We start from the raw sequence: 13,391 nt of genomic DNA on the forward strand, positions 1-13,391 counted from the left end.
TAACTTCAGTTGATTTTTATTCTTCTTCAAGACTATAATATAATTTTCTTATCTGTAATAGGCAGAATTCTACTGAAACACATATTAAATCTGAGGATTAATATATTATTTGGGGGAAATGTATATCACCATAAAAACGAGAATAGAATTACACAGTCAAGACACATCATGGATGGAAAACACATTTGGAAAGAATGTGACCCTGTTCATGCATCTCCAAAGACCCACCCTTGATAGGATTGAGCTTAAGTCTATCAAACACAATGTACCTCTTGTTTATCACCATATGGAAGAAGCGCATAAAAAGCAGACGTGAAGAGATTTTAAAAACCTTCCAAAAATAAAGCAAGAAAATCCAAAGCAGAAAAGGAAAAGTAGAGCGCTTCCTTTCTGTCTGTGAGAGACGGAGACCATTTCAACAGCTGATTCCAGCCTCGAAGTATACAGCACACATAAAATAAATACAGGTCACAAAAATTAACAAATCATCATAACTGTCTAATACATCCTGGGCTGGCTGCGGAAAAACAAGATCATTCTGGATTTATATCTGTAAGTATGGGATTTCCTGGACAGCTAATATCCACAAACAATCAAACACAGGAGGAACACGGGGGAAAAAGGCAGCATTATTTCAAATTTGAGCTGAGAGTCGTGATTTGTAAAGGGCTGAACAGGAACTGGAGTTGAAATTTGAAGCAAGGAAATTCTTGTACTAGGCACTGATGGACATTTCTCTGTTTCTCTTGGCTCCGTACAGGTTTTTAGGTCACTGGGTTTTGAACGTAATGCCAAATGAGAATCTCGCTAGCACAGAAACTTTGAAAATGACAACTAACTTAATCTCTCAATTTAAATAAAATAATAATAATCAAAAAAATCTAATGATACTTCACTCAAGAGTCAGAGCTTTTTATGAGACCTGTTGCCAATATTAGTGTCTTGGAATGATCTCATCTTTCATCCTGGCTAAATTCCAACACCCAATTTCATTAACCCAGGTACCGCAGGTGATAAAACTCATTTTTCCCTAAAGAGACAGCTAAAAAGTACCAGTTATACATTTATGAAGTACCAGCAATCAAAATTATGGATTTTCTAAAAGGTTTTTAACTACTTTTATTGAAAGGAAAATCGCTGTCTCAGACTTTTGTGACACTATTGCTAATAATAAATTTTATCATTTAGACATGGCCATAATATGGTAGACAGTGTCAATAAAAGTATGGAGCAAAGATGATCCCTGTCTTTTAAGTAATGCCTTCTAATTACATGCCGGAAATGATCACATGAAATACCTAAGCTAACTAATGGCTCTTAAAATATAAGAACGCTCAACAATGCATCTACAGTGATATAGATGTACCGCATGCACATATGCAGTTATATGTAGAATTAATTGCATAAGTAGACATTCAAAAAATTTTCCAATGTTTTCAAAGCCTACAAGAAAAATTTAAATTTAATTTGCATTTCTAACTAAAATCTGTTTGTTGAAAAAAAAATGCGTTCAAATGTTATTTGCTTCCTTTTGAGCAAAGTGGTGGCACTGGGCCTGTTATCTTTGGCAAACTTGTCTAAACTTTTCTATCTAATATTCTATATATCACTAGAGGGCACTGTGGTATTTAGGCCACTTTGACCTCTTCGAGTACTAAGAAAGGTCTTGAACTCCTAAGCAATGTCAGAAAGGTTAAAAAAGACATTAAAAGGGGGAAACATTTTTTTTTGGTAACACCCTATTTTTATTTTTCTAAAACCAATAAAAAATGCATGATAAGTAGAAAAGTCAAATTCATAAAAATATACAGCTCATTTTGCAATACTCAAAGACTTGTCACCTCAGATCTGATGGAGAAAATTTTCATCCTCATCTTCTCGAGATTTAAATTGTGAGGCTGGAATTTGATTTGCATACATCCACAATTATAGACAGCTATTCCCTCTACATGGCTGAAGTCTCCTGCACTAACTAGAGGTAATTTCACTGCAGAACATTCAGGCATGCAAGCCGAGAGCCACAAATGGGTTTGAAACAATTTATGATATCCGGCCTCCTTCGACATGTATTAGCATATACCTGGTTTCTTTAACATACACTTTGTTTTTCCAAAACCACAAACATAGTTGCTGGAATTTCATGTGGAAGTGCTTAAGGGGCTGAAAGTTAACACCTTTGTGATCCACGCTGCCTCATGGTGGCTGTTAAACAAAAGCCTCTTTGTCGAGGCTTTCTTGAAATGTTTTCTTAACATGTTCCAAGTAGTTTTAGGCAGGGAACTAAAGTAAACAAGATGTTACCATGATAAAAACACTTGTGAAAACATTACAGAGCACACTTAGTAGTTTCTTTCACATAAAACTCTTCACAGTTTTGAAAAGTAAAATTCACAGAAAAAAATTTTAAAAAGCAAATTACCAATGAAATGTCCTCTACTGTCTACAGCCCTCGACCTTTTGGGAAGGGTCAAAGTTCCATTTCTGGGCATTTTCTTCAACATTTCTGTCTTCCATTACAGCACATATACAGTTTATTTTGGCTTTCATAAATTACATACATCTAACAAGCAAGGGAATTTTTGTTTTGTTTTGCATGAAGTTTTTCTCCCTGAGAAATCACCAAAAGAAAAAAAATTCTTTTCAAATAGGATACTAAGCAAGGATACAAATGATACTTTTAGTAGATGTTATACAAGTGGTCACTTAAAAGAAAAACTAGGAGAAATGGAAACATTTTCCCCCAAGCACATAAGAGTACCTGGTGTTTGTGAAACTATGGGCCTGCATTTGATTTTACATTCTAAGTTAAAAACAGGGAAATGTGGTCAGGATTTAACCTTCAAATCTACTCCTCATTTTGCCAATGCATTACATGAGCATTAAAAAAAGGGAGGGGGAGGAAAGGGAAGAATTACAAATCCACGTTTTTACTAGTAAAGATTGTGTCTTTCACCTGGTTTGAAAAGAAGAAAAAAGAAAGGACTCCAGTGGGGAGAAGATGGAAGAACGCCGATGAGCTTCACCTCTCTGGATGATACGGGACTTGTTTTTGTTTTTCTGTTATCGGAGGATGCCAAGCAATGCAGGGCTGGACGATTTCATTAGAGTTAGCAGGAGCACCTGCTGCTATCAGTTAGCACTAACAAATTCAACAGTCACATGATAACTCATGGTTGATAGATTAAAAAAAATCAACACTAAAACTGCAAGTTGTTTTCAGAAGAAACAGGGAAATAAATGCATACAATAGACTGGGTATCTGCTGATTCTGATAAAGCGTCCCTCTGTTGGCGGTGAGGGAAAGACAACAGGATGGTTATTTGTACAGTATTTATCTTTGAAATCAAGGGCCCTGTGGTATACCTCACCTTGGGAACAAATGCTGCAGAATGATCACAGAAAAGTGTCAAATCTCTGGTTTTGATTTACCAACAGTTATGATATTTCTTCCTCAGGAAGGAAAAAAAAAATATGCTTCATTTTTAGACCTGTGAGTACCCCCCACCTCTCTTTTTTATGAACCCCTCTCTCTGTTAACAGTGGCACAGTATTGACAGATGGGATTTTTATCCTGAAGAACCAAGCTTGGCCTCTGTAACAGTTACAGCTTATGAATCTGGAGCTGCAGAAGACCAGAAAGCTGTTACCTGGCAAAGTCACTTCCTCTCCCTTAGTCTGAACCCTAAAAACTGGGTGGAAGAACCCAAGATCAAGGAAGTACAGCAACCATGGTTGGTCAATGAAATCATGGAGGGGGGGGGGCACATGACACACGTGGATATCTCCCCTCAAATACGACGAACTTGAGGGTTCTGTGAATCCAAGCTAACATAATCCTGGATAGCTATGTCCGGGGCCACAAAAGCATTCCTCAGCTAAAAATATGTTGGTGACACCAAAAATGGTACAGCAAACTGTGGTCCAAGGGACACAGCCATACTCGTTCCTTGTTCCTTACGCGTGGTCAACGGCTGCTTTTGTACCCCAATGGCAGAGCTAAGTCGAGTTGCTGTGACAGAGACTGTATGGCCTGCAATGCTGAAAATATTTACTGTCTACCCCTTTATGGAAAAAATTTGCCAAGCCCTCCCCTCTGTGTGGGACTTTTTACCAGAGGTTTCTGATTAAAACATTCTATTACAGAACAATTTCTTCGGATATATCAATGCTTTGCATAGTCACAACTCCTTTTCCTAGGTAGAAGGTTGGAAATTTTTGGATATTTAAAATTACCCATCCTTGAAAAATAAATATATCTAAGTAGGTTAAGAAGTTCTAACGCTTTTAAAGAGTGCCTAGTATGGGCTAGGCAGTTTATATGATGTACTTTTTATTTACTCATTCATTTATTTAATTTTTAGAGACAAGGTTTTGCTTTGCTACCTAGGCTACAGTACAGTGGCATTATCATAGCTCACTGCGGCCTCGAACTTCTGGGCTCAAGTGAGCCTCCCACCTTAGCTTCCCAATTAGCTAAGACTATGGGCACATGCCACGACACCCAGCTGAATTTTTTTTTTTTTTTTTGGCAGAGATAGGGTCTTGCTGTGTTGATCTGGCTGGTCTCAAACTCTTGGCCTCAAGAAATCCTTCCACCTTAGCCTCCAAATGCATTGGGATTACAGGGGTAAACCACCTGTGTCTTGCCTGGTGTACCTTTTAATTCTAACAACCGTAAAAAGTGGTTAACATCCCAAATCACATGTGCTGATACTGAGGCTCAGATGACATGTGGCTAGTTCAAAGAACATATTAATAGTGTCCTCACTACCCAGTCAGCCTTTCTCCAAAACTTTCTTTACATCCACTGCCAAGCAGAAAGCAAACTGTCAATTAGAAGTGCTGCCTCTAACCAGGCTGTATAATGCAGCAGTTAAGAATAAGTCTTCTGAAGCCAGACTGCCTGGGTTTGGACCTTGACTCCACCTCTTATTAGCTGTGTGACCTTGGGTAAATCATTTAACCTCTCTGGGCATTAGTTTCCTTAACTCTATGCTGGGAATACTACTACAATACTAGCATAAACTGTTTGTGAGGATTAAATGAGTTAATATATGTGAAGCATTTCGGGACTATGCCTGTTTTAAGGTTCAGTACTATTTCATTATAAACAATTACTAGGGGAGTGTAAAATCAAGGGAACAGAAAATAGGTGAAAATAATCTATGAAGTAACACTTAAATCAAGGTCAAAGCAATGTTACCTTTATTAAGTAAGAATACCAAGGAGAATTCAAGCAACACTGCTATCAATTTGCCTAAACCATAAGAAATCCCTTCTAAAAAGAAAGGGACAACTGAAGAGAAGCGTAGACTAGAGAATTTTGGGTCCACTGAAGCAAATGAAGATGCTTTCAGGATCTATGAATCCAGCAATCTGAGCAAAGTACTTGATGCATCACTCTCTGATGACAATAACCCCCCCCCTCCCCAAGTGAGATCATTCAAAGAAGCCAGGTGGTTTTTACTTGAACCACAGAAGTTTGCTAGCTTCTTTCAGTTCGGTTCAATGGAAAACAAAGTTGGTTTCATCAAAGCCAATTTGATTTCCCTTTAGACTGAACAGAGAAGTGGGAAATGTGAATCTACAAGAAGACTAACTTATTTTCCACTGCACTAGGCAAGATCCTGATACCTGAAGACAACTCTGAATTTCTAAGAGTTAAAATCATGTTGTAGAGGAAAACTGAAATCCTGAATTTGTTACATATGACCAGTCAATGCATAACTCAGGAAAGCATCTAGGGGAGTTTCTTCTTACTCAGCATTTGCTCTCCTTTGCTACTTTACAATATTCATTTTTACATTCTTGAACCAACTTTCTTATCCCCAGCCCCCATGTGGTTCACGTGGGGTGAACATCTCCCTCTGTTCTGGAGGCGGCATGTAATGCAAGCCAGGGCACATCATGGTGATTGGCTCAAAGCTAGAACACATGACTCAATCTGGGCCAATGACAGTCTGCCTATGGCTTTTTCTGGGGCTACATGGAAAGAGATACTCTGTGGGATTAATAAACCTGTCCTCTTCAGTTCCACTTGGAAAGAGCCCCCAGATGAAGACAACATAGAAAAACAGAGCTAATGGACAATCAATACTCCAACAGCCTTGGTTAAATATCAGGATCTAGCCATGCTTGAAGCCAGCTGTACCACTGGACTTCCTAGCAATAGGGGCCAATTATCATCCCTCATTTATTTATTTATTTTTTTCGCTTCAGCCAATTTAAGTTGGGTTTCTGTAACTTACAAACAAAAGTCGTCTTACAAATATAAGTCAATAAATAAGTACCAGGAAATAACCAAGCAACAGTTGCAGGTTGATAGTGGGCATTCCAATTCCACTGAGCAAACAGGAACTGAGAACATGTCGTGTCATGTGCAAAACCACAATAAATAATTGATAGGTGGTTTCCTATACAAGTGCCAGACTTCTAATATCTTTAGAAGAGAAATGGGCTCTTTTATAGGAATTGAGTCTAGGCCCCAATTCTAATGATCTTTATTTTCTTTAATACGAAAATTATTCTCTCTCCTTTTTGGGATAATCTTCTAATAAATATAACCTAATTGTCAGCTCACATAACAAATGAACCTATGATTTGAGGATTTTTTACGGTAGGCATAAGTTAGCCATTAACAAAATGTTTAAAATGGGTCTAGAAACTGTCATTTCCCTTTCTGACTCTAAAACTGATATATGTCCCTGAGCTTATGGATAGCAATTTTATAGTTCTAGAGACTTTATAACAATAAATCATATTTACAGATGTTTATCAGCCATTCTATAGATGGAAGAAATCGGTACCAAGATATTTATCAAACCTAGCACTGGTGTAGAAGAAAAAACTCAGAATTTAAAAGTGGCTCTGCCAAGTTCTTTTTCTCTCATTATATAAATACGATTAGGCAAATGATCAGGAAAGAACAAAACTAAGATTCTATAGTGAGTGATTTCTAAACAAAACAAAACCCAATATCACTACTCTGAATTATAATAATTGTAAACGGCTGTTGCTTAATTTAAAATAAAGCATTGCTGATCTTGATTGTTCATATTTAGAAGCAATTTTGGACATCTCTTTTACAATATTTTTAAGTACTTAAGTTTTCAATGACTACATAATGCTCTCAGAGTATAATACTGAGGCAAGAAAGCTATGAAATAGATTCACAGGCTTCCATTCATTAACCAAAAATTTATATTCACCAAAACTGCTTGCAGGTAACACAGGGTATCTCTCTAAGGATGGCTTTATTACAATATTTGTATCAGGTCCATAAAGATAGATACAGAGACTGTTCTAACAATATAAAGACCACACAAAACTGGAGACCTGCACATAAATCAGCTCACCTCTGTTTCCCTGGGGCTTGAATGAGAGAGAAAAGCTAGAAGGAGATGGTCCCCAACACCCAATTTGTAAACCATCAAGCACCCAGATGTATACATGGGCATATGTTATAGTTATACATGTGCATATGTTATAGGTATACATGTGCATATGTTTGATTACATGTCTATAATATCATGTAACATTATATTCAATTCATAGGTTAATGATTCAGTGATATTATGAATATATTTATATGATACAAAAATGCAGGGCAGTTTGGTCTAAATTTTATTTTTAACTGACAAGGTAACACAAGTAAGGAATAGCATAGAAGCATTTCACTTCAGCTATGAGATTAATATTATTTCCTTACAGAGATGCTTTATAGGTGTTATAGCTTCAAATGGGCCAACCCAGGTCTTAGTCATACTTTAACAGTAGAAATTGTTACTCCACTTTCCCTATAAGGACAAGAACCTGAACAAAAGTCAATACCAATATAGAAAGTTAAGAACCAAATTGGTAGCTTTCCTTGGCATCTGCTTTCTACATTTATAAAGTCAATTGTATAACAAAGAATGGGTCCAATCACCAAGCTGCAATTGGCCAGTAATTGTCACCAATTTTATAAAAATAAAGTGCATATGCAATTGCTTCAGAGAATAAAATACCTAGAAACCCAACTTGCAAGGGAAGTGAAGGACCTCTTCAAGGAGAACTACAAACCACTGCTCAACGAAATAAAAGAGGATACAAACAAATGGAAGAACATTCCATGCTCATGGATAGGAAGAATCAGTATCGTGAAAATGGCCATATTGCCCAAGGTAATTTATAGATTCAATGCCATCGCCATCAAGCTACCAATGACTTTCTTCACAGAATTGGAAAAAACTACTTTAAAGTTCATATGGAACCAAAAAAGAGCCCACATTGCCAAGATAATCCTAAGCAAAAAGAACAAAGCTGGAGGCATCACACTACCTGACTTCAAACTATACTACAAGGCTACAGTAACCAAAACAGCATGGTACTGGTACTAAAACAGAGATACAGACCAATGGAACAGAACAGAGCCCTCAGAAATAATACCACACATCTACAACCCCCTGATCTTTGACAAACCTGACAAAAACAAGAAATGGGGAAAGGATTCCCTATTTAATAAATGGTGCTGGGAAAACTGGCTAGCCATATGGAGAAAGCTGAAACGGGATCCCTTCCTTACACCTTATACAAAAATTAATTCAAGATGGATTAAAGACTTAAATGTTAGACCTAAAAACCATAAAATCCCTAGAAAAAGAAAACCTAGGCAATACCATTCAGGGCATAGGCATGGGCAAGGACTTCATGACTAAAACGGCAAAAGCAATGGCAACAAAAGCCAAAATTGACAAATGGGATCTAATTAAACTAAAGAGCTTCTGCAGACCAAAAGAAACTACCATCAGAGTGAACAGGCAACCTACAGAATGGGAGAAAATTTTTGCAATCTACTCATCTGACAAAGGGCTAATCTACAAAGAACTTAATTTACAAGAAAAAAATCAAACAACCCCATCAAAAAGTGGGCGAAGGATATGAACAGACACTTCTCAAAAGAAGACATTTATGCAGCCAACAGACACATGAAAAAATGCTCATCATCACTGGCCATCAGAGAAACGCAAATCAAAACCGCAATGAGATAGCATCTCACACCAGTTAGAATGGCGATCATTAAAAAGTCGGGAAACAACAGGTGCTGGAGAGGATGTGGAGAAATAGGAACACTTTTACAGTGCTGGTGGGAGTGTAAACTAGTACAACCATTGTGGAAGAAAGTGTGGCGATTCCTCAAGGATCTAAAACTAGAAATACCATTTGACCCAGCCATCCCATTACTGGGTATATACCCAAAGGTTTATAATTCATGCTGCTATAAAGACACATGCACATGTATGTTTATTGCGGCACTATTCACAATAGTAATACTTGGAACCAACCCAAATGTCCATCAATGATAGACTGGATTACGAAAATGTGGCACATATACACCATGGAATACTATGCAGCCATAAAAAAGGATGAGTTCATGTCCTCTGTAGGGACACAGATGAAGCTGGAAACCATAATTCTGAGCAAACTATCGCAAGGACAGAAAACCAAACACCGCATGTTCTCACACATAGGTGGGAATTGAACGATGAGAACACTTGGACACAGGGTGGGGAACATCACACATCTGGGCCTGTCGTGGGGTGGGGGGAGAGGGGAGGGGACAGCATTAGGAGATACACCTAATGTAAATGAGGAATGGGTGCAGCACACCAACATGGCACATGTATACATATGTAACAAACCTGCATGTTGTGCACACGTACCCTAGAACTTAAAGTGTAATTAAAAAAAAAAAAAAGATGACACCTCCAACAACAACAACAACAAAAATATAGTGTATATGTCATTGATTTGATATGTAAGGACATGAATAAAAGTAAACGCTAAAAAACTGCAAGTTTAATACTGGAATCATTTTTTTTAATCCTTGTCACTCTGAAAAATGGGTAAATATGGGCTCTTACTAAGACTTACGCCTTTGAATGTAAGCCTTTTTCCCATTGTAGTACAACCCTCAATAGATTTTGTAACTATTCCTATGACAGTGCACTAGACCTTGTGATTTAGAGTCCACTCTCAAAGGGGTGAGGTGAAACTCTCCATCAAAAAGGCATTTTATGAGCAAAGCATGAACGGTGGGAGGTGTTGGCTGTGTAAAAGAAGAAAACAAAATAAAATCATTCTTACTTTAGAAATGATTGGAAATCTTCGCACACTGCTTCACAGCCTGGCCACTTGCATACACCATGTCCATAGAGAGGATGGCTATGGGGGTGCTCCTCATGGGACAAACTGAAAGAAAACACACAGAAGACCAGAGAATGAATTTGCTGCCAAGAACCATTCCACCAGACGAGGATAAAAAAGGCAGGAGGAGCCCACATGGCCAAATGTGGACAAGACAAATCTGTGATTTCCCCCATCCCATGTAATTGACTAATTAATTCTGCATTGTTGCCTAAAAGCAAGAGTTAAATTGTACCTAAATGTATTTAGTCAAATGTTAGAAATGTACATCTATGTATGAAAAAGTGTTTGACAGGCTTTTGTTAGATGCAAAGCTCTTTACTCAGACTGCGAAGGAGTCTTTAAAAAGCTAGAACTTATTTAATCTACATAATGAAAATTATAAAATCTGTACTTGATTTTGAGATTTTCTTGCTACATCTACAAGGAATATTATCCATTTTCCCCTCTTCCCTTCCCCCAGAAACTGCTTTCATATAATCACATATTTTTTCCCAAGTTAATTTTATCCAGCAAAGAGGAGTACAATTAAATAATTTAGAATAATACCAAAATAATTTAGGAAGACAAATGTGTCCAAGCAGATGATTCGTGTTTTTTTTTTTAAAAAAGCTAATAATGGCAAGAAGATTATATTCCTAAAATTCCTAACACCAAGAGTGAGAGAAAATTTGGCATGAACACGAAGGGGTTAATCCTCCAGTGGGGTTCCAATCAATACGTAATGATTTGGCCACACGGATCCAAGTCATGGGATGCTTTGATCCACACCATGTGGTGCTCGGGGAAGAGTATCTGTTGCACTCACCGATGAACCATATTCTCAAATATTTTTCTCTATTATATTTCTGCATCCAGACTTCTTTCAGACAAATTATTTTTACAGTTGTTTCCATAACCTTAAATTCCATCAGACAGAAATGTAAAACTAACATTGAGAGTTCTGTTTCGTACTCAAGTGCATTCCCTTCCTGGGAAGGGCTATTTTGCAACTTACTCGACTGTCTCTGCCTGACTTTGAACTTCAAGCACAATGAATGATGATTACAAGAACACACACACACACACACATGCTTACACACAAGAGGCCTGTATTTCATTTCATATTGCCATCAGGATGTATATTCATGTATTTTATCAATTTACATTCATAGAGCATATGTACACAAATGCCACTTGTCCCTGACTTATAACACAACCCACAGTAAGTGTATTATGAACACAAACCAAGGAGCATAAAAAGTAAACACACAGACACACAGAACTACACCTGATCAAAGATCATTACATCTCCCTATGACTTTTGAATAATTTTGCTGGAAATCTAATATAATTTAAAGATAATAACAAGCTATTTTGCCCTACCACAGAAAATAGGTCTTAGAATAAAAAAAAAGGAAAAGAAAAAGAAAAAAAGGTAGAAAAACAACTTGTAAAAATACAGAAAGGTGCCCCTCATACAAGAAAGAAATACAACAAGGGAACTCAAGTAGCTATAGTGAGATTTATGAAGCCAAACAATAAAAGGATATTCTCTAAGCAGTTAACAGGGTAAAACTGCATTGGACTCAAGGAAAGAATTACTACCTATTTGTGTTCATCTTCAGATCTGTGAATGAATAAAATAGAAATGCAAAAATAGAATTTTAAAAATTTACTAACAGTATTACAAATGAAAGAATACTTCAACAGTAGTAGAATTCTCAGATATTCTAAGAGGGAAGAAAATAATTTAAAAAGAAAACTTTTAATCCACAGCTTAAAAAGAAAAGAAAAATATTCCAACTTTAATAATTATTTTCTTTAGCAATTTTATTAAGATTTAACTATTCTTATAACTTTAAAACAGTAATATATTGTTGTTGTAGAAAACTTGAAAATCCTGAAAAGAAAAAAAAAACCTACCTTCAAATACATACACACTTGATAAGGCACGAATATTTATATCATTCTTTTATATTTAACATAATTTTGTAAATACTTTCTCATGTTCTCAACTCATCTTCAAGAACCTTATTTACTGATGGGTAATAGTCCATCACGTATCAACTTAACTCTAGTTATATGCCAAAATTTAACCATTCCTCTATTTTGGACATTGAGTTTCTCTTCATGTTTGTTATATTTGTAGATAATGTTAGAAATAAAATTTACCAGCTTAAACATGCCAATATTATCACAACTGACTGCTACCAGAAGATACATTCAGAGAAACAGAATCACTCAATTAATGAGTACCAAAATTTAACACTGTGAATATTCTATCAAGTTGCTCTTGAAAAATGCTACATGCCGAGCACATTCTTAGCCAGTATACATATTTTGTGTGATTTTTTCAATTTGGAAACCAGGAACCTGAACTAGTTAGGATGAAAAATTAATATTACTAGTTAAGAACTGTAAATGGTTAAACGGCTGTGCTTCCTGGGTTAAGCTGGGAGTGTTCTGAAAATAATAATATGAGAGAAAATAATAATATGCATTCACTAGCAGGGTTTTGGACTCGAAATGTGTAGAATTTAACACGATGTTTGCTGTTCCCCTTCCTGTTTGTAGTTAACTGACTTGTGAAGGATCCAAGATCTGAATAAAACTATTCACGTCTAAGAATTTACTTTTAGTTCAACTTGTTATCACTATACTTCAAAGGACAGATAACGACTCACTAGGGCCTTAGAAGGCAATCAGTTATACCTGAAGTCTAAAGAAACTCATACTCGTCACACACGGGTACAATTACACATTCAGAAGACCGCTTGTGAATTTGTCTCTTAGTTAAAAAAATTTCTTTATTATGAAAAGATTACATGCTCTTGTTTTCACAAGTTCACATATTAAACTGCAGTGGTTCCCGAAGGAAGTGCACCCCCACACCCCAACCTAGGCATCATTTACCATTCGGGTTTATATTGCTTTTCTAACACATTATTATTTTAAAAAATGGAAACATCCTGTACACACTGTTGTCATTTGCTTTTCATATTTAATATATAACTGGATACTTTTAAATACACAATTGTCTGAAATAAAGTGTTTGGCTTTGGAAGGAGAGAGAACAAGCTGGCAGAGGTGCCTCGATAGCATCTTTTTGGAAAGATACCTAAGAAACTGGAACAACTGTTGCCTCTGGGGAGGGGTACAGGGAGTCAGGAGTAGCAGGGAAACTCAGTTTTCACCATACTTCTTATATGTTTTGAAGTTTTAAT

The 13,391-nt window shown here is 36.6% G+C and overlaps 1 protein-coding gene across 37 annotated transcripts in view; it reads right to left on the reverse strand.

Annotated features, from left to right (window-relative positions):
• FOXP1 (forkhead box P1) overlaps positions 1-13,391 on the reverse strand; it is a 629,627-nt gene that overhangs the window by 49,291 nt on the left and 566,945 nt on the right. For all 37 annotated transcript variants that reach the window (XR_010155275.1, XR_010155274.1, XR_010155273.1 and 34 more), the window contains one exon: positions 10,126-10,230. Coding sequence is in view for 34 of the 37 variants with exons in the window: in XM_054682054.1 (XP_054538029.1) it covers positions 10,126-10,230 (105 nt within the window). In the remaining 3 variants the exon portion in view is untranslated. The remainder of the gene's footprint in view (positions 1-10,125; positions 10,231-13,391) is intronic.

The sequence above is a fragment of the Pan troglodytes genome, chromosome 2, assembly GCF_028858775.2.
Source record: "Pan troglodytes isolate AG18354 chromosome 2, NHGRI_mPanTro3-v2.0_pri, whole genome shotgun sequence".
Classification (NCBI taxonomy): domain Eukaryota; kingdom Metazoa; phylum Chordata; class Mammalia; order Primates; family Hominidae; genus Pan; species Pan troglodytes.